Source organism: Porites lutea, chromosome 6 (assembly GCF_958299795.1).
Source record: "Porites lutea chromosome 6, jaPorLute2.1, whole genome shotgun sequence".
In the NCBI taxonomy this organism is placed as follows: domain Eukaryota; kingdom Metazoa; phylum Cnidaria; class Anthozoa; order Scleractinia; family Poritidae; genus Porites; species Porites lutea.
The window spans coordinates 32,188,178-32,213,333 of record NC_133206.1 but is presented as its reverse complement, the minus strand read 5'-3'; the positions used below and the strand labels follow the sequence as shown (position 1 = coordinate 32,213,333).

General features: G+C 40.5%; 1 protein-coding gene across 1 annotated transcript; it reads right to left on the bottom strand.

The window, feature by feature from the left end:
- Nucleotides 1–66: 66 nt before the first annotated feature.
- LOC140942188 (uncharacterized) lies at nt 67–21,286 on the bottom strand. Its single transcript, XM_073391153.1, has 21 exons — nt 21,159–21,286; nt 20,605–20,733; nt 19,519–19,731; nt 19,146–19,269; nt 18,522–18,675; nt 17,610–17,905; nt 16,688–16,800; nt 15,387–15,656; nt 12,524–12,697; nt 11,857–12,138; nt 10,972–11,091; nt 9,906–10,051; nt 8,348–8,555; nt 7,636–7,761; nt 5,522–5,772; nt 5,112–5,304; nt 4,502–4,734; nt 1,702–1,854; nt 1,478–1,611; nt 929–1,013; nt 67–384 (listed from the first exon to the last, which is right to left on the bottom strand). The coding sequence occupies exons 1-21, from the start codon at nt 21,199–21,201 to the stop codon at nt 220–222; spliced, it is 3,612 nt and encodes a 1,203-aa protein (XP_073247254.1). The 5' UTR covers nt 21,202–21,286; the 3' UTR covers nt 67–219.
- Between the last annotated feature and the right edge of the window lie 3,870 nt (nt 21,287–25,156).

Below are 25,156 nucleotides of genomic sequence, written 5' to 3'. Positions count from 1 at the left end.
GATACCATTGACCAATCATAGCTAACGCTTGTCCCCCGTACCCAAAGCTTGTACCCATTCTTCCTAGAGTTTCTAAAGTGAGGAATTCTCGTGTTTCCTGAAGAAGCAGCAAATTTACCAGCCTCCACTTTTTGAGAACGTCCGCTCATTTTGGAAGTTATATGTATACGAATGCCTTCTTTTTGTATCTGTTTATATTAAGAGAAATGAGAAAAGTTTCTAGTAGAATGCGCTGCGAGTTGCAAGTTGAAATTTTCCTCGCAATCTATCGGCCTCCAGTTGTCTAAAGTAGGCAGAATCCTCGTCACGCTGTAGGTTGTCCTGGAATTCCTTGACGTCACGCTCCAGCTTGTGACGTAACTCTTTCCGCATTTGACGTAACACCTAAAATGCAGTAACGCACGGTGAGAAAAAAGTTTATTCTACATGCTCTCGGCCAAGTTGGTCCCCAGGGTCTGTCTTCTTCCCACCCCGCTGGAGCGAGAAGAGAAGAGATTGGCTCCCCGTACATTCCCTACACTCTAATCGTGGTGATCAGTTTGTATTCTTTGTAACTGAACAATATAATTGAATGAAAGAATGAAAGATGGTAAATTTTAAGCTCGGTGAAACAAATGTGAAGATGAAATAATCAGCAGTTCACGATCTGAGTCACAGACAGGATTCAAGCCTATGACCTCCCAAACACCGGGTGGGCGTTCAATTTAACGTAAAAATAACGAAAAAGGTCGTTTACGGATTACGACGTCCTCTTTATTTTTCAAAATGAGTCCAAGTGCCCCTTTCATTCACTTTTTTTCACATTTGTGGTTGTACACTAGGGACAGGGCAGCTCGGAAATGGGCTTTAACGTTTCTAATTCTAGTAATTCTCATTTTGAAGGACAATCTGATGTGAACAAAAGCAACAAAACTGCAAGATAACTCACCTTTTCCTGCGCTTTTTCGCGTACTTCCATCTCGAACCTCTCACGAGCGATACCTTCAGATAGCATGGCAAATTGGTCACGATAACTGGGGTACATCAAGGATAAAACGACAGTCAGGGGATGGAGAAGGCGCAGTCTTCGTTAAGTGATATGAACGGATACCCAAAACAGACATCGCCTGTGAGATAGCTCTCCACGCGAGAGGCCACGCGCGCAGTAGGGAAAAGGAAACATGTTGCGCTTTTCACTGGCCCAAGGCAAACTTGTTTTGCAGCAAGGGACGTAAATTCCGTGTATGGTGTGACTCCCGCGTATTTTTATCCAATTTAAAAGTCTGTATTCACGCAACTTGCACAAAATTATTTTTCAACTCATTTCGTAGCAAAACAAGTTGCAAGTTTTTGTTACCCGTTTGACCGTAACTTTCGAGTCCTGTTTGGGAAATGAGCCTCTAGAACTCGACTGGACCCGAGACCCGAGCAGCAGAAATGGAGCCTACTAGTCTGTTAAATATTTTGGTTAGAAGATAGGTCATAGTTTAAAGGATACAAGTTTTCCAGGGATTCAATTTCATTTTGCTGCCTTTGAGCGAGACCTTCTCTCTTTTCCTTAGCGTATTCTCTCAGTTCCCTTATACGCTGTTTCTGAATATCCAAACCATCATCGAACAACTTCTTGAAGATCTGAGAAGAATCAAATCCGCAAAATTACTTCCAAATCCACCTTTAGTTTTATTTCATCAAGTGAAAAGCGAAAATTTTAATTTTCCTGACCTGCTCCTCCCGTGTGCGTCTTTTCAGCATCCTAGCGCGCATGCGTACTTCGTATTCATCATAGTAGCGTCGCGCACGCGCAGAGATTTGTCGTTTTTCTCTCAGTTTGCTTTTGACTGTACGCTGCTGTTGTTGCCTCTCCTGCTTTTCTCGCTGAAATATAAAATGGAGGAGAATAACTGAGTGACACGTACTAACAACAGAGAGGAAAAATTGTTACGTCACGTTGCCATGGTAGCGAAATTTATGGATGTTAACAAACCGTGGTCTTGCAAATATGGCAGAAAAACGAAAAAATTGACACGTGTCTTTCCTGTCCATGATTGCACTTCAGAAACAGAACGGTAGCCCATACTTTTCTTCCATCGTTCGACAATGCAAACGGCGGTCTTGCTACCATGGTAACCTGACGTCACACCCTGTTCTTTTCTATACTTAGCACAAAACGTTGCCTTATAAAACTAAGCAGGAATTTAACAATAGAAAACCTACGTGCGAGAATCTAAGCACCAGCAAAATACAGGGAGATGGCACCCTGGAAAATGAAAAAAAGCGCCAAACGTGGTGCATCAAGTCTGGCACTAACCAGGGTCTTCAACAGTTTTTGAAGTAGGAGTTGAGTTTATTTGAGTAGGAGTTGCAAGGCCCGGAGGGCCTTGCTCTCTAGGGGGGTCTGGGGGCATGCCCCCCCAGGAAATTTTGAATTTCTAGGCTCTTGGAGACGCATTTTCCGGCAGTTTGAGACGCAGAACTAGCAAATTTTAGATATCGAAAATACTGATAAATTTTGATGCTTTTAGTAACTTTAATCACAATATTAGGGTATCAGTGTTTAATGAGCGCAAAATATATCAGCTAACAAACGTTTACATTAAAATCATAATTTGTTTTCGGTATTTATGTCCATACGCTGTGCGAAAGTAATTAAACACTCAAACACTAGTCACTTCCAACAAACGTGTATCCGTTTATTTAATTCACATATAGTTTGAACAGAATAACACTGTGCCTTTTCAAAGAACGTGAAATCACAGGATTTTGAACCGCCGGCGACGTATGTGATTCATCGCACATGCTGTTGATCGAGTTCGGGAAAAAATATGTATGTAAATGAGTTAGCTACCGCTCAATTACAAAAAATGACAAAATTATATCTTCGGGAAAACATTACATTATTACCTGCAGCATCCTTTTTCTTTTTCTTGTTTGTCACTGTCAGCGATCACATCTCCCGTAAACCACGCTGTCGCTTTTCTGCCATTTTGCCGTGTTCTTGGAGACGACATGTGGCGTTTTATATAGAGTGGCTTCAGAAACCGCTAACTACAATGTTCCCTGTAACTGAGACCCAGTCTTCGACTCGTCCTCAACGTTTACTCAACGTATTACGCAGAGAACGTATTTTAAAACCAGACTCAAGCGATGTTTTGGCGAAATTCTCCAAAACAATTTCAAGTTTGCTTGCTCGCAACAGCTTTGTGAACACTTGCCACTTTTTATCGAAAGTTTTACAGTATCAAATAATTTACCTAAGGGAAAGTAGGCGTCGCAAATCAAAAAGTTGCCGTCGGATGCGACGGCCGACGGCTGATTTTGAAAACACTGCTAACGTGCGACAAAAGAAAGGTAAATTGAAACCGGCTTTCAAATTAATATGGGAAAATACGTACAGAAAACGCGCAAACGTCCGACTGATGTGGGAGTGTGTATGTTGTGTGTTGGGGGGGAGGTGGGGTTGGTAATGAGAAAATGTAAACATAATGCACCTACCAATGTAATGCCGGCGGGGGGGGGGGGGGGCGGGGAGGCAGGGCATAGGGTGGGGATTTGACTTTTTTCAAAAATTTGCAATCAAATTCCCTGCCCACGGGCAAATCATTCCAGTCAAATGCAACCAAATTTCCCCACCCCAGGCTGCACATTGCTGTCAATCCCAAGGTAGAACCTAAGAAAGGCACAATAAAAATATCTCCAAATAAAACTCTGCAATCTTTTATAAACGTTGCTGCATCACTAAAGATACATGTTCCTGTTACAGCTGCAATTATACGTTTTAACCATAATCCGTGTTACACTGCGCAGAATACATAAACCTTTAGGAGAAAGTCCACATTTGGTAAGTTTAAATATACCGTTCTTAATAAACGGTACAAAGAACGTCAGATTTATAAGTTTACAGTGATTGTAGCGAATGAGCCATACACTAATTAATTGTACTTACAAAAATCGACTTGGTCTCTCTTTACTTCCGTTTACTTTGATACCACAGTATTTTAAGAGGTTCAATTGATCAAAAACACGCTAAAACAAACGAAATTTGAAGACAAAACAGTGAAATTCACTCAGGCTTCGCTTATTCTCATTGGCCTCCATGATTTCCTGATCTTTTTAAACCGTATAGCGCATGCGTGAAGCGTGGAAGCGGGGAAACATATGTTCCGTCTCAGTCTTTTTCGTCCGAGTCGGCAGTCAAATATCTCCAAGTCGGGCGAAGAAAGATTCAAATATCCCCTCCCCTGGGAGAACAAGATCAGTCAAATGCCCTACTCCAGGGACAACAAAGACAATCAAATCCCCACCCCATGCCCTGCCCCCCCCCCCCCCCCGCCGGCTTTACATTGATAGGTGCATAACATTAAAAAAATAATGTCAAATTTGCATTAAAGCTATCCGTCTAAAATGAGAGCAATGCAAAAAGATTCTGATTCTGATTCTGGTACTTGCTTAATATTCTAGTTAAATTTCGCCCCTTCAAAGATATTGCGCAATGATATGTGTAAACTACACAGTAAAAGCTCACCATTCTAAGATTATGTTCCAGATCTTTCTTTAGTATCCCCACGAGGGCCTCCTGTCGCCGTTCAGCTTCCTCGATCATTCTTTGAGTCTTAGTTCGCCTCGCTTCGGTGCCAGATTTAAGAGCAGAGCTTAGATGCCGCGTCTGTTTCTGCCACATGCTGTGTGCGGTCTGGGGCGACACGTGTAGAAAGGGAAACTCCTCTAACATGGCAGGGAGTAATAAATCTGGGTGATCTAGAAACAAAACAATAACATTAAGAATTTTTAAATATGATTAATGTTATCGTACGTAAAAATAGCTAAAAGCATTCAGCTATTTTTAAATAGCTACATGCTTAAATTCCATATTGTTATCCTGGTGTTTGTTAAAAGTCGCTGGAAAGCTCGACTTCATGTTCTAATAGTAAGAAGAAGAAGAAGAAGAAGAAGAAGAAGAAAAAAATTAAGAAACGTTCAAACAGGATGCTAAATGTTTCTCTTAAACGTTTTGATTCCTACCAAAACACTGCCAAACGTACAGTATGATTGGGCTAAACAGCCAGTTTTCAACGATGTAATATTTGAACTACCATTCAAAGTCCTAAGTCTGACAACCACCTTACTCCACTAACCTGGACTGCCACTTCTTCCTCTCGTTAAGACTGGGCTGGCCGAGGCACTTCTCTTTCTTCCTCTGGCTGTAACTTCAGGCCTTCTTACCGGCCGGGATTTCCTGACCTGGGACCGATAAACAGCCTCCAACCTGCCGCGTTTTTTCACTGGACTCTTCTTCTTTGGCCTTTTCTTTGGGACATTGGAAGGCAGCTATAGAAGATAAGGATCTATTAAGGTTTCTGGGAAACTGCCCACCTACCCCTCCCCTAAGCCAACAATTTGCCCAAAGTGAAAAGGAAGTGTTAGTGTAGAGTGTGAATGACTGACCGCAAGAGCATGGGGGTGGGGGTGGGGAAAGCTTGCCAAAAAAAGAAAAGAAAGAAAAACGTCCGTGAACAGGCTATCAAATAAAGTGTATGGTACTCACCGCCATTTTTCGTTTCTGCTGGAGAGCCTTCTCTCTCTCTTGTTCGTGTTGTATTTCTTTTAACTGGTCACGGTACGTCTGACGCATGACTTTAGTGTGTTGTTTCCGCTGCTCCTCGGCTTCCTCATACAGCAGGCGTCTCAGACGATCCATTCTTCCAGAAACAGGAAAGGTTTCGACCGTGTCACGAAACGTTACGCCGCGGCGGGCAGGGCGTTCGGGAGAAGAATCCTCGTCTTTTGATTCAGAATCTGATTGCAACAAAAAGGTGAGATATTGGGGAGTAGGATCAATATAATGGGTATTAGGTGCAACGAAAGATCGCTGGTTAAGATTCTTGAAAAACTGCTTGCAAACTACTAGGAGTGAATTGTTACCAACTCGTATATGAAACAGAATGGCCGTTCTCCAAAAAACAACAATGGTGAAACTCAACTTTATCAGGTGTACATCTTCACATAATTAGTCCAAATTAGAACAATACGGCCGTTTATACCAGGAAAAATAGGAAGCGTCTTACATAAGAAGGGAACTGTGCCATTTATACGAGCAGGTCTTATCTAAGACGAAAACAGCTCGTATAAATGGTTCACGTCTTATTTCTGTTCTTGACTCGTTTTCACGTAAATGTTGCCCGTGGCAACGGTAATCCAACATGGCGCGCCAAAAATTAACGCATGCGTACTGTGCATTCGCGTCTTATGTAAGACGCAAAGGTCATTTATACGAAGTTTTTCTCGTCTTAGCTAGGACGCGTCTTATCTAAGAACAGGTGTTGAGGGCTGTTCTAAAATAAGACGCGTCTTAGCTAAGTCGCGTCTTATTTTAGACGAAATTTGCCGTTTATACGGAAAGTTCACGTCTTTCCTCGCATAAATGGCCCTAATATTCCATGAACCATCTCTTGAAATTCTTTTATCTTCTTTTTTGACGGAAATAAAAATAATAGTCCAGTTTTGTTAGTTAAGACTATAGGCATTAAAAATGTTTCCGTCGTCTGTTGTTACGGAAGGTATAGTCTGCTACACAGCGTTCTTAGTGTCGTCAGGCAGCGCTCCTCCCCACTAACTAACTAAAGTTAATGGGGAGGAGCGTTGCGTGACGACACTAAAAACAGCTGTGTAGCAGACTACGGAGGGTACGGATGGACATGGATTGAAACTTGAAGATACTTGGCCAATTTTTTCACGTTTTAGTGCTATGGCTGCATAAGTCGCCAAAAATTATAACGGTTAGTGCTCGCTGATTAATTTGTTTGGATCTTTCCTTCATAACTCTACATGAGGATTTTGTGTGTGGACTATGTGAGTAAAGGCACAAAGTAATCACGGATCATTATACGTTTCTGGGAAAGTACCGACCGACCCCTCCTCTACGCCAACATTTTGCCCTAGGTGAGAAAAAAGTATTAATGTTGGCTTTGGGGAGGGGTTGGTGGGCATGTGATGACTTGAGCACAGAACTGACCTAAAACAGCAATATCCTTCCTTTAAAGGGAAGAATATGCTTAAGAATAGTGCAAGTAAGAAATAGAAGACGCCTGGAGGCGTTTACGCGGGATGTGTTGGTGTAAGTAATAATTATGTTGAATGGAATTGGAAAGTTGAGCAAAGTATCAACAACGAATGTGTGAAGGAGAGACAGAGATGTTCTGTTAAATACACTAGAAGATGTGTTACGGCAAGAGTTCCTTTACTCGTCAAAACAAAACTTACATCAATATTACCACCATATATGTGAAGAGTAGGGGGTAGTTTACTGACATTTTCATTCCGGCTTTACTATTATCCTCAATAAATGCACTTCCACATTCAACAATAGCATGTAATGTATCAGACCAATAACTACAGCTCTGTCCTCCTCTACGCAGTAAGCTTACTTTTCCCTCCTTTGCTGACGCAGTATCTTTTTTCTGCTTGTGCAATCCAACCTCACTTGCACGTGATTCGAAGTTACATAATAAAAATCACACATTTTTTTGTGACGGGCACCGGATACGGGAAAGTTAAAAAAAAGAGGGCAATTTGTTGACTCCTAAGAAAAAAACGAAAGGAATGCGGTCTCCAATTTACGACGCTGGCTGACTACGTCATCCCGCGTAACAAGCCTTATACCTTTGTACCCTCGAGGTGACGGTATCCTTGGAGACTTCCTGCTTCTTCCACTGCGACGTCCTGGTCGAGATATGGACATCTTTTGTGTCACCCCCGCAGCGGCACGAGGTGCTCTTCTTCCATAATCTGTGAAGATCAAGACACTTGCGTTTGCTATAGTCTGCCAGCTTGATTTAATCATGTAAGTTGAGTACGGTAAACTGCCGCTTATAATCTTCCTAAGGGGTTTTAGTAGGGCATATAAACAGAGGAGCTTATATCCGAGGTGGCTTATTATCGTAATAAGAAAAGACGCTTCGAAACAAGCTATAGCAGTGCTGATTTAAATACGTTTTGTTATAACTGTTCTTTTTTTTAAAATTAAGCTTTAAAATACAACAATAAATCGAATTCAGAAGGGGGAGAGGGTATTCGAGGGGCTAATAATCGGATGTATTTTTTTGGCTTGCAGGTTGAACTAAATTTCCTCGCGGGACGACCAATCAGTAGCCTGCGAACAGCAGACGCATTTCCGGTCGTCGCTTCGGAGGGAGAGAAGCGACGACCAGAAATGCGTCTGCTGTTCGCAGGCTACCAATCAGAGGCAATACCCAGAACTGGGTAGTGCTACGTCATCAGTATGGAATTTCTGCAGTCGTTTCTCGGACGTCATTTCTCTGGGAAACCAGTGGTAGCGTCGCGAAATTTGGGCTGTTTTCTAAGGCTAGCTTACCAACTGCACTGTCACTGTTCTGGGCTAGCTCCTCATCATCAAGTTCCCTGTCACTTTCACTTCCGCTGTCATCCGCTTCCGGTCTAGGGACCTTTGCAAGGCGTCCTTCAGCTGCTGAACTAGGAGTTGCATCTGAAGGCTCAAGATCTGTGATCCTTGCCTGCACAGAATCAGCTGTCGCTCTACCTGGGTAAGTTGATGCTAATGGCTGTAAAAAGACCATTATATGTTTGGCAACGTTGGTACCAATAACGCTGAAACAAGGTAACTGGAAGTAGATAATAATCTACGTGTCTTCCTACGTCAAAATCAAGCTCGGAACATAGTAATATAATATATCAACGTCTATACAACAGTTTGCAACACAAAACAGATATAAAGAGGCGTCAAGGGACTGACAAAGTGTGTTCGAAAACTGGGCGCACGCTTTGTCGGGTCCTTTGTCACGCACTTATTCACAAATGAGGCGAAGAATACGTCTCTGGGAAACTGCTCACCTACCGCTCCCCTAAGCCAACATTTTGCCCTAAGCGAGAAGTAAGTGTAAATGTTAGCTTAGGGGAGGGGCAGGTGGGCAGTTTCCCAGAAACGTACAATGATCCTCTTTGGCGTATTTTGTTTGGTTGTAGAAAGTGTGGCTATATAGTTAACGGTCGTGAATACAGTAAAAGGGTTTACAGTCACCTCCCCACCACTGAACGAAATCGCCTTCAAGAAGTCTACTCGCCACCACATAATAATTCTGCAATAATTGACACAGTTTACTTACCTAAAATTTTTACTTATTCGTCAAAACCAAATAGTTATACAAATATAATCTGTCGATCGTAATTGACAATCTTTACGTCGAACTTCTCTTTCCTAGTCCCTGTACGGCGCCTTCCCAGGCCTTCTCGGTCAATGCATTTCGGTGACGTATCCGAGACGAACAACTCGCTCGGAGCACGTGAACCGAAACGCATCGGCCGCGCGCAATAATGAGGCCTAGGGACTAGGCAAGAACTTCTCGAGCTCTTAATACTCTAAATAGTGAGAATAGGTTCGATGAACGCGAGACTCGCGCATTTACCAGGGATTACGATGCGGTCGTTCCCAGATTACCTAAGGATACTTACCTTCCTTACCATCTCTTAAATTTCATAGTAAAATTAAAGGGAAGGAATGTTATTTTACAGACTTTCGATAAGTACTAGTAATAACCAAAGGTTACGGAGTGCGGGCGATAACGATCGAAGGTCAAAACGCTTTTGCGCCAACGCTGTACTTTGCGTATGTTTCAAGTGACAGATGGTCAAAAACACGCGTGACCAGATTACGAGTAATAGAGGGTCCAAACGCGCATGATCAAATTGCTGTATATACATTCCATTCATTCTTAACGGAAGTCCAAACGAACGCTGGCTACATAAATGCGACGCATGCGTAATAACACCCTGGAGATTAGGTTTGCGGGCTCCTCTTGTCAATAAAATACATATTTCTTGGTGGCGAGATGGTTTGGTAACGAGGTGACCGGATACCCAATGAAGATCGTCTTGTAGACATCAACGAAACATACCTGTCCTCTCCTTATATTGTTCAGTCTGTCCACTAACTTGTCAGCTTGCTGCAGTACTGCTGCTCGCGCGTCTAAACTTCTCTCAAGTGTACCGCGAGGTCTGTAACTTGTGGATGGCATTGTCGAGGACACGGGCAAAGAAGAACCTAAATAAGAATTTCAACATTCAAGTTCCGATAGAGAGATGCTATTTAATTTCTGCTTATAATTCATGGTTCAATTTAAGCTGTTACCATAACCCTGGACCCACCCCCCTCCCCAATGTGCAACTTGTTTCTTACTTGGTGGTCTATTGCCCCCCCCCCCCCCCCCCCCTCTCCTCAAGGACTCTACCTCATCACGTCAAATAAGATACTTAGTGGAAATGTATAGGTAACGATCTTTTCTTCTGTAATTTACCAAAACCACAAGTTTTTCAACCACTTTTCCCGTGTTTCGGGAGAGTAATCTTCTCCTACCAGTCTGTCACACCTTCAAGTATTTTCCCTCAGAATAGAGGTAGCATGGACTTGTCTAAGGGGTTGTCCCGAGAAGATGGTAACAGGTAAGATTAAAAGGCTACTTTACAATGTGCAAGTTTTTATATGCATGCATGCCCTTCGTTTACAAGCCTCAGGGGCGTGTAATTTAAACCACCCTTGCGTCGTGACATCTGTATGTGTCTCGTACAATAGGGTTGTTTCAGCCCGAGATACGATTCCTGATTCTGAAAACGAGATAAGAGGACCTGGGCAAAAAAAAATTAGAACTGAAATTGCGACTTGACAGTTTGCATTCGACTCTATTTACAATAGAATTTCCTCCGAGTTTTAAAATATTAAACTTAATATTATCTAAGGTCATCGTTGTACAATAGAACCTTGATATAACGAGGGGCCAAGGGACTCGCAAAATACGTTCGCTAAAACGAGGTTTCGTTATATCGAGGCACTTTTACAAGTAGTTTAACGTTACTGGGGTACAGAAAATCGTTCGTTATACCGAGGACTTCGTTGTATAGAGGTTCCAGTGTAGGTTACCTGTAATAGACAGCGCTGTTGCAGTGAGTAGAAATATCGGTTTTTACCTGTAGTAGAGGGAGCTGTTGTTGTTATCAGTGACCTTCCCAGTCTGTCTCTTAACGAATCTGTACCAACAAAGCTTTCGCTAGTCATCCCAGCCGTGGTCGGTCTAAAGAAAGGAGGTCCTAAAAAATGTATCAGAAATTTAATACCCATTTTCTTTCCTCTTTCAATTTAAATCATGAAGACCTTCTTTATTTAGATACAGTCGAAGCTCTCGTAAGCGACCACCTCGGAGATTCTAAAAAGTGGTCGTAACTAGAGCTGGTCGCTTACGAGGATGAGCTTTCATAAGCGACCGCATGGCAAAACAATAGAGGGTGGTCGCTTACGAGAGCTTCGAAAACTCATTAATAATTCTGCGAGTGGTCTTTGCCACGCAGGCTAAAGTACTCGATACAGAAATGACCTTAAACTTTTACAAATACGATGCTGCACTGTACAAGATCTTTATCAACGAACCATTAGCACAGCGCGCAGTTTCATTAACGTGTTGATTTATATGAGAAAAACTCTGAGTGGTCGCTTAAGAGAGCTTAAAAACAAAGGAAAAGTCAAGTTGGGTAATCCCAAAAGTGGTCGCGGTTGCTTACTAGCACTTTTCATTACAAAATTTAAGTCAGTTCAAATGGGGTTTCACAAAGGTGGTCCTAACTAGAGCTGGGCTGAGTTGCTCAAAGCATGGTTAGCTTTAACCACTGGTTAAGCAGTATCAAAACCAATACGTTGTCAAGGTATTAAACGCTGGATAACGCTAACCATGCTTCGAGCAACTGGGCCCTGGTCGCTTACGAGAGTGGTCGATGGCAGAAATTTGACTGTATATGTTTTTGTTTTGCGATCACTAAATAGAATCTAGATCACTAAAAGAATGCGGTCAGAGGGCTTACGTGATGATCCAGACTCTGATAAAAACACTGAGTCCGTAAAGGTTGACGTGGTTCCTGTCACCCCAGCAGGTGGAGGGCGAGTAAAGTCTGTGCTTGACACAGCCAATCCGGCATGGGGAGGGCGAGTAATCTCTGCACTTGACACAGACAACCCAGTAGTGGTGGGGCGAGTAAGGTCTATACTTGAAACAGTCACCCCAGTACTTGACGCAGTAACTACAGCGGGGAAAGGGTGAGTAAAGTCGGTCCTTGACACAGCAGTGTTTCTTGGATAAGCAGCTTCTACAGAGAAAACGAACCATTAGCCTTCATTAAAAATCCTGACCTTACTAAATCTGTACAGCAAGGAGTAACGGAGGCGTAATATCAGATTGAGCACAATGTAGTTTCAAGTTTATTGAGTTAAGTTATATACAGCACGTCTTCAAAAACCTAGTGGTGAGGAAGCCTGAAAGAAACCACTGGGCTTTTACTCAATAGGCTTCCTCCATTAGAGTTAATAGCTTGCACTTAAATTCAAATGTATACACGCTATACCTTCCTCCCTTCTAGCACACTATGAAATCTCTCTTCACAGGTAATGTAACACAGCCATATGAACACAGGACACCCAATTTTTTGGAGCTCAACCTTGACTCATATCTAATATATCAACAAATAACTCTACCTGTGTGTTGGAGGGCAAGATCCGCGGGAGCAGTCCGTATCAGGCTGTCGGCCTGTGCAGAGGTAACTCCACCTAAAGGTCTTGTTGTTACTGGTTCTGACCTTGATAGATGACTTGTTGGAACTGCTACACCAAATGTGGCTGCTGAACTCACTTCAGCCGAAGACTGAAATTCTTTTCAATACAGGTAATGAATACAGTAAATCATTTATAATGACCCTTTTCTTCCCTATCAGATTTGCTGGCTGCCTATTTCTAGTAATAAAGTGCCAAATACGCCTCTCAAAAGCATTTTGGTACATTTAAAAATATATATATTTTTATGCGCACCAAGTTCATTAGCAGAAGTGTGACTTTTCATAAGTTTCAAATGGAAAGATTTGAAGTATGTTGGCCTATTTTGTACTAAAACTCCCAAGGATCGTAAAAACATGGATAGCAGAAAACACTTTCCGTGCCCGAAAATGCGAGCCAGTTCCGAGTTGCTCCAAGCCTCGTTCTCAAAACGAGGGTACATGTGCCATCTTCAAAAGGAAAATCACATTTTGCTTTCAACACTCATTTTCGCAAGAAATCTGTCAGGATCAAGTCACTTGTTGAGCAAGGTGCTATTCCGTTGGACATGTTTGGGTATTACTCATTATCGACTTTGCCGGTTTTCATTTTTACTCTTCCAACAAGCTTCAACATCTCCCACTGTTTGTTAAGCAACAAATATGCACTTTATGCACTTTATTTGAGTGTCAATGTATTTAGCACGAAAGTGCTAATTGGGGACACTATTTTTACGTCTCCTACTGGGGACGGGACCGCCATTTTACGTGGTCATCCGAGCCACGCGAAGGTCTAGCCATTTGCAGGGCAAAGGGAGTATCTTCATTTCTCAGTTAGTTTAAGACCCTGAGTATTGGTCCGGCCCCGGGAATCGAACCCGCGACCTCCCGCTCTGCAGTCAAGCGCTCTACCGACTGAGCTAATCCTGCCGCGGTCGAAACCGAATTTTGTTGGAACCGAATTTCTGAGTTACCCCAAGCCTCTTTCTTAAAGGCGATATTTAATACAGGGGACGTGATTCGCAACGATACTTTTTAGCGCAACACAGCGTTACAATGTTGCAACAATGTTGCAACCATTCGAAACAGTTGTCGTAATACTGAGTTGCGCTAAAAATCGTCGTTGCGAATCGTTCTGTGTAAGATCACCTTAAAACAAGGGTAAATGTCAAATATTTGAAATGAAAATCATTTTTCAATCTTACGCAAATTAGTAACATTTAGACGAAAGTTTTGCACCTTGTGGAAAGCCTCATTTTGAAAGCGAGGGTTTTTGAAACTGGGAACATCCTACATGTAATCAAATGTAAAATGCCAAATGTGCACGCCGCGTTTTTGGCGGGAAATCGCATTGTCAGAGTTTTTTCGAGAGGAAACCGCATGTCTTACAGCGTTTTTGAAAACTAAAGACAACAACAAAGCAAAAAACGAAGTTGTATAAATACAATAACGGAGAAAACATTTTATCTCAAGACAGTATCATTTTGCTGGCTAAAGAGGGAAACTCAGGTTTTATTGTACTAAGAGGAGTAATTTTTACTGAAGCTTATTAAACGTGCTTCATGTTTTCTAACTCTATTTAAGCGCTCCACTAGAACTACCGTAAAATTCCCAAAAAAGGCCCTCCAAATATAAGCCCCCAAAACCGGTGACGCAAAAAACCCTCCGTTAAATCGCCCCCTCCAAATATAAGCCCCCCGGGGGCTTGTACTAGGAAAATTGCCCTCAAATACAAAGTAAAACAAAGCAAAAACGGTAAATTTACTTACAACTGTAAGGCTAGCCCAATCGATTTTGAAACACAAATTTCCCTCCAAAGATAACCCCCTCCGAATATAAGCCCCTCGGAAAGGACCTTTGAAAAATATAAGCCCCGGGGCTTATTTTAGGAATTTACGGTATTACGCTTATCGGTTATTGAAAAAATTGTCTTTAAAACTACACTGTAAGTCAGATTGTCTGCCTAGCTCAAAGAACTTTTGTTCTAAAATAAGCCTATGAGTCAGCGTTTTCTTTCTTTGTCATTCGACTAATGATTTCTCCTTTTTTTTCTATAAAAGTAACTGAAGTAGCCAGGGGAAATGCTCCGACATAGTAACCAGAGGAAATCCCTGGCACCCAGTCCTTAGAGACTGCCCTGACTGTTGTAGGCCAGAATGAAATTCAGGGAAAAAATGATTTCAATCTTGCTTGTTTCTCAATTTCCTTTGTTTCCTAGCCCTAATTACGCTTATCTATGACCACAAACTTCATTTGGACCTACTACATTTACTATTAGGCCAAGTAAAAAAAAGCAAACGTTTCTTGTCCGGATTTCCATAAAAATAATAGTGGGTGGGCGCTTTTTTGTTATTTTCAACATTTTTATTATTGCCAATTGAATGCTTTCTTTTGGAAGAGTTTATTAACAAATTATTACCCTACCCCATGGAAAAGTAAGAGTTCTTCGGTCAAATATTAATAAGTAAAACGTCAGTTATTGATTCAACACAGATTTGGTTGATACATGTTTTAAACAACGTGATACGTCATATGATATATTTCAAGAGGTAGGGCCCATTAAAAACGTCAGTAGGACTCAGTATTTAATATTAATGCTTCGTTTTGTGGAAAGTAAGGCCTTTTAAACAGGATTGTAAAATTGTTGATGTTTAAAGTAATGCCTGTTGGTTTTCGCTCGTTCCAACTTTTCCAATAACAAATAAAAAAAATAAGAGAGGCGGCCCCCCAAAATGAAGCGGGCGGAGATGAGAAACATTCTTTTTCCTTGACTTGCAGTATTACTATTACAGTATTATTTTCAGTATTACCTGACGGCACTCTACCATGAGGCTGTGTGTGGTGAAAATGATGATGATAATGATGATACACCGGAGCTGATTGATCACTGCCATCCTGCGACCCACTGTCTGTGACTACGGTCTTGGCTGGTCGCTCTCTTGGGCGGAGACCTAGTGCATCAAACCCACCTACTGCTCCACTGGAAGAGTCTTTTGTGGGTTCCAAAGGAGATATCTGTTCAGGCCATGCTGCAGATGACGAGGATGCAGACAGAAAGCTGGATAAAGGCTTGTCTTGGTTTCCGGGTGAACGATGCTCTGACTAAAAACATCATAATTATGACAAAAAAGTAATAACTATTTTTTCAAGCTTAGTCATTGTATTAATTACATTTAAGAGGTGACTCCACAAACTTCATTGAGTGCTAGGGTTAAGCGTGATACTTGTAAGTGAATACGATTAAGCAATGCAAACAAACAGTTAGGTGTAACTAAGTATAAACTATTAAGTCTTCAGTAAGTTAATGTGGAGCATGGCCGGCCATTGGGAAGCAAAGGAAACTTTCTTTGGAAAGAGAACCTATGACATTTTTTAACACATCATGTTTCTTGTAAATAGAACGAATATTTTGCGCCCAGGACACAAGAAGATGGGATATGATCTTCTGGGTAAGTGTTGTCCTGAAATGGCCCACACTCATTTATAATAATATTATAAAAGAATTACATGAACTGTACAGACAATACCTGACAATTACAATAATGTTAACTTTATTGCTGAATGAATGAATGAACATCCTTTATTTGAACACAATCAATAATTATAAAAGCAGTACATTGCTTGAGGGGTGGTGTGTACTAAAAAATATTCTTATCTAACTGTGGTTTAAATATACATTGAAAAAGCTAAAAAATGTACATGATATGCTAAAAATATAGGTTAAAATTTAAGATTTGATAATTACATGAAAATTCACAGATTTGAAAATTAAAAGTTAAAAATTAGATGATCTCTTGGGCACCGACTGAGTTGATAGACTGTTGAAATTAAAATCCTTAAACAACAGATCCATTTTCACTTCACTGGAAAACTGTGTGAAATTGCAAGAGTTATTAAAGTGATCAGAAAAAAAGTTCAATAGTACGGCGCTTCTATACAGTATGTAATAGTTCATAAAATTTGTAGAAAATCGTGGAACCACAATCTTGTTTTTTCCTTTTAGATTATATGGACTTTCTCTAAATTCTGAATCAATTAGGCTGTGTTGTAACAGGCAATGTTACGAAAGAATTTCAAAAGACTTAATTTATACATTTCATTGCTTTTTTTACCTTATCTTTAGCACCAGAGGAATCCCCAATCACTGTAGGGGTTAGAGTGTATTGTGTCAGCTCATCTTCCATAGATGTGCCATCTTGGCTGAGCAAAGATTGTTCAGGCCTCCTAAAAATAACACACCATGATCATTATAAACTAATTTTAGAGTTAGTTTAGCTGCCTTTAAGCATGCAGTTTGTACTTGTACATCATGAAATACTGACAATCTCTTTTGAGGTCATTAGATTATTCTTTACAAAACATTGTCCAAGTAAACAGACTTGTACAGTGTAGCTAAATGCAAACACGGAGAGAGGGAGATAGAGTGTAAGCCAAGTGGGTCAGGAGCCAGGGTTAAGTAGCAAAACCCTCTATCCAGGATGTGTCGGTAGTCCACCAAAAGGTTGCCCCCAACAAACTGACATACTACACGAAAGAACAATATATTATTTTTATATTTCAGTGAAGAGAGAGGTCTGACAACGTGTGAGCAAAGCGAGCAATAAATTACTCTCTGATAGGCTGTATAACAGGTGTTATTGGAGGCAGTCAGGTTAGTTTTGGGGCAACGGTGCAAAGCGTGAAACATGTCAGAAGAAGAGAAAGATAAAAAAATAATTATTATATTATACCATGCTATTATTTATTTCTTTTTCCCTGATCCTCTTCTGTATCTTGTACTTCACACTCACGCCCCAAAAACCTGCCTGAATGCTCCCAATAATGCCTGTTATGCAGGCTAATTGTCTAAGAGAACCTGCTCCTTAAAGTGATTTTCAAATTCATACGAGCCACTAAACTATAACAATAAATGGAACATCATCATATTATTCTCTCTTCTCAAAGAGTTCGCTTCTTCAGATCAAATAAATTTAGTAGTAACCTTTTCCCAGTAACTACTAGTGTAGACTTAATCAATAAACCTGTAATCCTACCTAGATCTACTGCCAAAAGCTCCTGTCCCCTGAGAATGAGAACTATCCCTAAGTGTAGCCAACCTTCGAGAAGCATTCTCAGCGCTTCGGCCCTCACCGTTACCACTTTGAAAAAACTTGTGCTGCTCCTGAGAAGCAATAGGAGATGAAGCAGAACTGCTAGATCTTGAGTCTGGAAGGGGGTTCCTGGTCTCTTTTCTTGCAGTTTTCATAGATGAAACTCTGTCTGAGGTCGTTTCCCCAAGTCTGATCAGTTCCCCTGTTGAATCACTCACAGTGCCCCTTGAGTCGCTTAACTGGTGAGGTAAAGTATTGAGCAGCAAAGTTAGGAGAGGGCTACGCACTATCCAAATACTCCCTATGAGCTTACAAGTAATAAGGTTCAGACCACTGTGGCTGCCTGTAAGTTCAATCCAACATACCGTTAAGTGTAAACTACATTTATTTTGTAACGAGGCAACATCACCACATGGTTTAGGGGTTTGCCACTTGGTCACCCTGGGCTCAAATCCTGCTTAGCCTACTAGCTAGGGTTGTTCAAATGGTATTGCATGGGGCTGAGCTCTGAAACTGTTGGGAGCCCAGATTAGTGAAGAAGGTACAAAATCAAGGGTACACAAATAACTTACATATAGTTTATTGAAATTCAATGAAACTCAGCAAAGTGAAACAACATGGTGACAGGCAATATAATAGTCTTTGCATCATCATCCTTTTACTCACCAAACCAACCCTGGGGGGGAGTACTTTAGGAATTTTTGGGTGGGGATGTGCTGCTAGAACCCTGGAACCACACTACTTCAAGGTCACATGACAACTTACAATGAAACTGTTTCCTATTTTACACTGGAGTGACTGTCAGTGGGTTCCAAATTTACTCACTTGTTTTAATACAAATGTTAAAAAGCATACCGTTGAAGTGTCAGCTTCAAAGCCAGTGGAATTTCCGGTTCTCATCAAAGCAGGGTCAGGATCTCCATGTGGTGGTCTTCTTAATAGGTCACCCCCAAAATTTTGACCTCCTTCTGCACCTGGATGTCCAGTTTCATCTGTGAATTGGTTTGGCCTAAAAGAATAAAGCAACTGTTTTAACTTAAAAGTATTACACACAAAGATTGAAATAATATTGGGCAATATTATGTTTTTACAAATTTACTTGCCAGTAAAGTCAATTTAGAAGAGTGAAAAGTCCTTTTAATAAGGGCTTTCAAGGTATAAACCTGTTTATTATATTTAATAGCTACTGCAAAAAAAAAAACTAGATATAGAATTTCCCATAAGTTGACCAACATATATAATCATAAAAATGGACATTAAGAGAGTCTTAAAAAATGACAAATGACATACTTTAAATATTACATTTAAAAAAAAAAAACAAACAAGAAGGTAGTTTTTTTATCACTCAGCAAAGACTTATCTTACAAGTATTTTCGATTTTGGCATAATACATGTAATCCCCCCTATAGTTCCTCTTCCCACCTTTCACAACTACATGTATAAAATAAATTATTAATTCTAGTACGAAATTAAATAAACCTGGTTGTTTGAGATCTCGGTTCATAGGGAGCTTGATAGGAGGGACCAAACTCTTCTCTTAACACTCCAGAAATCACATCATGCTCAGAGGTCAACAGATTAGAGTCCTGTTCATCAATAGAACCTGTAAATTATAAACATTGGTAAAGAAATAATTTCCAGATCATTTATGAAAATTTTTTTACTGACTACTTTCATGTGTCTTGAAACAACAACTGTGCATACACTTCCAGTTATTTATACATATTTTAGGTAAAAGTTTGAGTACATGTATTTCCTTTTCCTTGTATCTAAAAATATAATATGTTGCAGCCTGAGTATGAGCTTTATCATTACTTTGATGTTTGATGCACATACTCCTTCAGTGACATACCTGCATCTGATTCATCCACACACTCCATGAAATACTCAAGTAAGCCAGCAAAAATCTCAAGGAAGTTTCGGATGGAAACTTTATCACCTTCAACAATGCCTTTCCCAGAAATGTGCGAGAGGTCCACATTAAGGACGTCTGTGGCCACCAAGTCAATCACTATTTGGCAGTTAATAATGTGCTGCTCAATTGTTATAGGATTCTCAATTATGCCTGAGATGACAACATTAGCACAAATAAGTATTGAAAAAATATTCAGCTAAATGCAATAACATTTTGAATAACATTTTTTAATAACATTTAGCAGTCAGTATGTTTACATTCTTCAATAATAGTAGAATATTGTCTTCTGTTCTGTGTACTTTGCATTTGGCATAAATTTCAGTGACAGCTAGTCTAACTTTGGGTGGAAAACAAACCATTTCACAGTCAAACCTCTCCTTAAATACTTCTCTATAACAGAGAGTTCTCTTAGCCCCAAATTGCAATACTTCTTACATGCTCTATATTCTATACTTTTAATCATAGACACCAATGTGTCTGTAAGTCTTTGGTGCTAGTAATAAGGAGGTGAGACTGTAATAGTGTTGTTTCTTAAAAATTACCGTAAATTCCCTCTTTAGCCCCCCTTTCTAATAAGCCCTCCCTCTTCAGGGGAAAGTTAGTAAGCTAGTAGTTAGAAAGTTAATAAGCCACCCCCCCCCCCCTCCTCATTATTATTCACTAATAAATGATAGACTGTATCAATCAATTATGACTGTAAAACTTTGTGTGGACTGATCCAGGATGGTTTATTCACTAGCTAGAATTTCAGATTTGTTTTTGAACCTCGACTTCATAACCTCCAACTTATTGTACTAAATACTTTTCCACTTTACACTCTAGTTCAATTAATCAAGAACTGATGCAGTCCATCTTTGCCGAATTAAATAAGCCCCCCTCTCAACTAATCAGCCCCCCATCTTTATTAAGCCTCACTCTTACGTAAATGTGTTTGAAAGAAATAAGCCCCCCAGGGGGCTCAATAGAGGATTTACGGCAGTTGTATCCACATGCACCTCCTGAGTGCCTTTCTTTCCACCTTACCAGGCAAGTCATCCCCAAGTAGACCTTTGTAAACTCCAACAAAAAAGCTATCATTACATTCCTCCAGTCTAGAGACTCTACCAGGAAGATTGCATTTGTCCAACAACTCATTTGCTATGGCAATAAATGCTGAAAGACATACATGTACAGGAATAATTTAGCAGCATATCTATTCATAATAAATATATCAAAAACACCAAAATTCGTCCTTTGTTGTTGTTTTTTGTCCTCCCATTTGACACACAATTTAATACAATCAAGATCGAGGTGACACTTGAAAAGACTCTTTTATGATGAAGGTTTTGTTCATACTTGTACAGTGGACTGCATGGCTTCGTAAACTAAGCTCATTTTAAACACTTTTTCAACAGAAATATTGAGTTAAGCTTAAATGTATCACCACTTATTTTTGAGGGTCACTCAAAATAAGGATCGAAAAGTTAAGTCTACAGTATATTTGCCAACCTCGACAGGTCGCCTGACGATAGACGAGTCATCACCAATCTGTCTCCCTTGTATGCGACCTCAATACGAATATCAAGTTTAAAACTAACCTTCATCTTCTGACGAATCCAAAAGACCATTTTTGGCATCCATCGCCTAAATACAATATCAACGTACTTCATTCAAAACGTAGAACTTCGATCATACTTCCCGAAGACGAAGCCATCTTGTTTTGAACTTTCGCTTCTTTGAAATGCGCAACTCCATTGGCTGAATTATTTCATTCCCAGATCTCCTTTCCCTGCCGCCCCGCAAGGACTGGGTCTGTCTGTCTCTCTTCTTTTTTTGCAATTGCCTTTGATTTTTTTTTTCGTTTCGTTTCTTTTCTTCGCCTATGGCTTCTTTGGAGTCTGGCCTGGCTTCTGACCAGCTTATGACTGAAATTGGAAAAATATTAAAAGTATTTCGGAAAGCTTTTAAAAATGCGTCATGAAATCAAAATCTTGGCACAATAAAAGTAGGAATTGTTTTTGGTAAAAATGAAATACAATAGTTTTTTGCAGGTGTATTCACCCGCCTATTTCCTGTTTGTCGTTTTTCGTATGCACACAGTAGACAAAATAAACCGTGTAACATGTGTAAGAAGATAAGCTTTTTCGGGCGTCCATCTACCAAGGAAAAAGAATTTATCCCAGGAAAAAAGTCCAAGGGTAACTGAAAAGGAGTTCAGCCATTGCCTAACAAAGCTACATACATTCTAATTAAATCTAACGTCAGTAAACCGTATAAACATTACTTACCGTGAATGCTTTTGGCGAAACAGCATAAATAAAGAGTAGAAAAGAAGATTAGTAGTTTGTCTGCTTCAAATAACCCATTTACAAACAGATATGATGGTCGAACGATTGTCTTAAAACAGACTTCGTTTAGAACTGATCTTAAGTCTTTGGCATCTTGCAGAAAAGGCGTGATTCGCTTTCAAAGCCAACCTTGCGCTCATACGCGTTGTCTTCGCTCGCCTGAAAAACGCGAAACATATGCTATTCCTAAGGAAATGGTAGACTACACCCCCTCGCCAGTTTCTGTTTGTCGTTATTCATTCATTCATCTACGGTAGACAAAATTACGATGATGGTTGTTTGTGCGGTTCCCCAGTGTTACATTAAGACCAACAACAACTCGGTTTTAAAATCACCTCAACGAAAAGGTGAGTTCGGGTTTTTAGATAACATTTAGGGTCTGAGGAGTGAATTCCGCGCGCGAGACTAACATACATGCTCCTGGCGAAAGAATGTCTCGTCCCAAGCAAAATCAAAGAACAGGACCATGAACTCCAAAACAAAACATTTCAACAACTTTAAAAAACGGTTTTCTTCTTCCAGATACCACGTTACAACAGGTTTTAGACTTTAAAATGACAATTTTCTGGTCAAAATGTTTGCTCAAGGGTGACATATTAGTTTCTAACAAGTTTTCAGCACCAGAAAATAATAAACGCCCACTGTTCTCGAGGAAAATCAATGTCATCCAGTATCAGTGATCACAAAAAAAATTATAGCCGACTAAGTATTAATATCCATTCGCCCTCGTGGGGTTGATTCAATAAACAACTGAAATAATGAAAAATGGTTAACGAATTAGCAAATGTAAACACAATTTGTTTTTTTTTATAATATCAAATTCTGTGTGCAATGTTTTTTTCCTCATGAAAGCCCAATTAGCAGAAGGCTAATTCAAGTCCATGTAGTTCAGTTTTTTTAAAAAAAAAGGGAATTACGTGGAGGAGCAACATCAACCTTTATGTACAAACATCGCCGTTGCTTGTGATGAGATGTCTTCAGATGAGGCTGAGGTCGTGGTATTCAATCTGCTTTCCATTCGCCTTTTGTCCTTGAAAAATGGCAGGATCGGTGGTAGTTTTCAGCGTTTGCATCTGAATTTCCTCATGAGTCTGGGGCGGATGTTTCTCCTGGTACCTTTTACGATAACACTTGTGGCAGGCAAACCAAAGATGAAAATACCCCATCATACAGAGGAACGCCACGATCAAAACCAAAATAATGATCATGAAAGGTAGTGATACGGCGCGTGGAAGCATTGTGATGTCTCTCCTCGTGCCGGGACACGCGACTGGCTTTCTTTGCGGGCGACGCTTAAATGGCTTTTTCCTCAACGCTTAAGTCGGTGAAAGCTCTCTCCCAGATCTGGAAGAAGCGAGAAATGGTGGATGTCTGGTAATGAAACATGAAGTAAAAAATCTTTGCCTAGTGAACACAATAGCAACTCTCATTTCCTGAATTTTGCCATTTTGCAGCTGATGTCTTTTCCTCCGCCATTCTTCTTTCTTCTTAAGCGAAACGCTGCGTCAAATCCAACAATGAAGAGGATGTTGGACAAATAAAGAAAAAAAAAAATGAACAAATGCAAATAGCACTTTTGAATCCGCAAACAGCATTAGCCAGGCATAGAGAAAACATCACTTTCAATACTGTAAACTTAAAACGGTATCGACTACAAGATACTTCAAACTACACAAGTTCCAGAATTTATTTTTTTCCCCATTTTCCGCGTAATCGGCGCAATTTTGACCATCCACCGTTGCACTTCCTCGTTTTTATTCTTATCGTTATCACTTCTTCCCAATGTTTGGTCACGGACGAACAAAAGGTGAAAATTTAAACTCATTAGGGGGACACTTCTTTAAGGGGTAAATTGTGATTTCCTTCAGTGATGCTTAAATACTGATTATTGTGAAGTTCTTCGATGACGTTTTGCCACAAAACCAAAGCTTGGGCATTTTGTTATGAAAATCAGTGTATAACACGATGGTTTGATCACAAAGGCCAATTGATTCATTTCCCTTTAGATTCACCAATGACGTACACACTATCACCTCGAAAACTGGAGTTATCAAGATAACCGGAATCTAGCTAGTGTAGGCTTTCAGATCTCGACTAATCACAAAAATCAGGTTCTGATAAATAAAGATTCGGACACGGCAAATGTCCCAAATATTTTACATCCGAACAAGTACGATCGAAATGTTTCTGATCAGTAAATGTGGAAATATGTAAACTGCAATCAAACGCTTTTTATGAAGAAAACGAGGCTCATTAAATATCTCGATAGCTTCAATCCATTCAACACTGAGTCGCCTCGTAAATCCGGAATCCGGGAAATTTTTGATTGTTAAATCTGGAATCCTAGGCTTTGGAATCTGGAATTCAGCTCAATGAATCCGGAATCCCGTAAATATCATTGGAATCCCCATTCCAAGTATTACGAACAAGGGATCTTGAATCCAGTATCTGGAATCCGGAATCGACAGATTGTCTTGGATGAACTTACATGGTGCGGGGTGGGATGGTGTGTGTGTGGGGTGGGGATTGTAAGCATACAAATCAAAGACCGTCACACGCAGCTTCGCTTGCGGTCTCTGGCAGCCCTATCAAGACATGCCCTTTCGGGGACGTGCCGTTGGAGGTGGTATGGTTTTTTGCCCCGTTGCTTTGAACAGTGAACACGCAGGGAATATATTTTATCAGGGTCTGAACCCGATAAGAGGGAGTATCATATGCAAGACTGGCATCGATATATGAACAATCCCAAATCGGAGGACTTTATCTGAATTTATTTAAGGAGCTATTAGTAACAACAATTCATTTTCGTGAACCGTAAGTGATCTAATAGACGCCCTCTCTCAAATAAACGCCTCTCGCGTCCAATAAACGCCCCCCGCCCCCTCCTACGATTCTAGGTTTGTTTTAGACGCCCCTCTCCCATAAATGGCCTGTCTGATTGATATATGAACGCCCCAAGTACTAGCAAATAGCAAAAGAGGGCAAAATCATTCAATTTGTCCAGTTTCTTACTTGATTAACAAGAGTTTGTGCACTGCATTTTGTCAATGTCCAGTTAAGAGTAAGGATTCTGACATCGAAGTCAGTTGAGTAGATTTAAAAAGCGACATGGATCTTTAAACGGCCTAGACGGTGTATGGACTGGATAGTGAACTTTGTCCTTCACCAGGGAGGTCTTTACGGTTATTTTCGTCTTCAACAGGGTGAGTAAATTGCCTGGTACTGAAATGCAATATTACCGCCACAAA

Bases quoted from the DNA above. Each gene is read 5' to 3' on its own strand.
- LOC140942188 (XM_073391153.1), bottom strand. From the start codon at position 21,201: ATGGATGCCAAAAATGGTCTTTTGGATTCGTCAGAAGATGAAG. The intron at 7,762-8,347 runs GTAAGCTAGCCT...TGATCTTCACAG, and splicing joins GAACAGTGACAGTGCAGTTG to ATTATGGAAGAAGAGCACCT. The intron at 5,305-5,521 runs GTGAGTACCATA...TATCTTCTATAG, and splicing joins AGCAGAAACGAAAAATGGCG to CTGCCTTCCAATGTCCCAAA.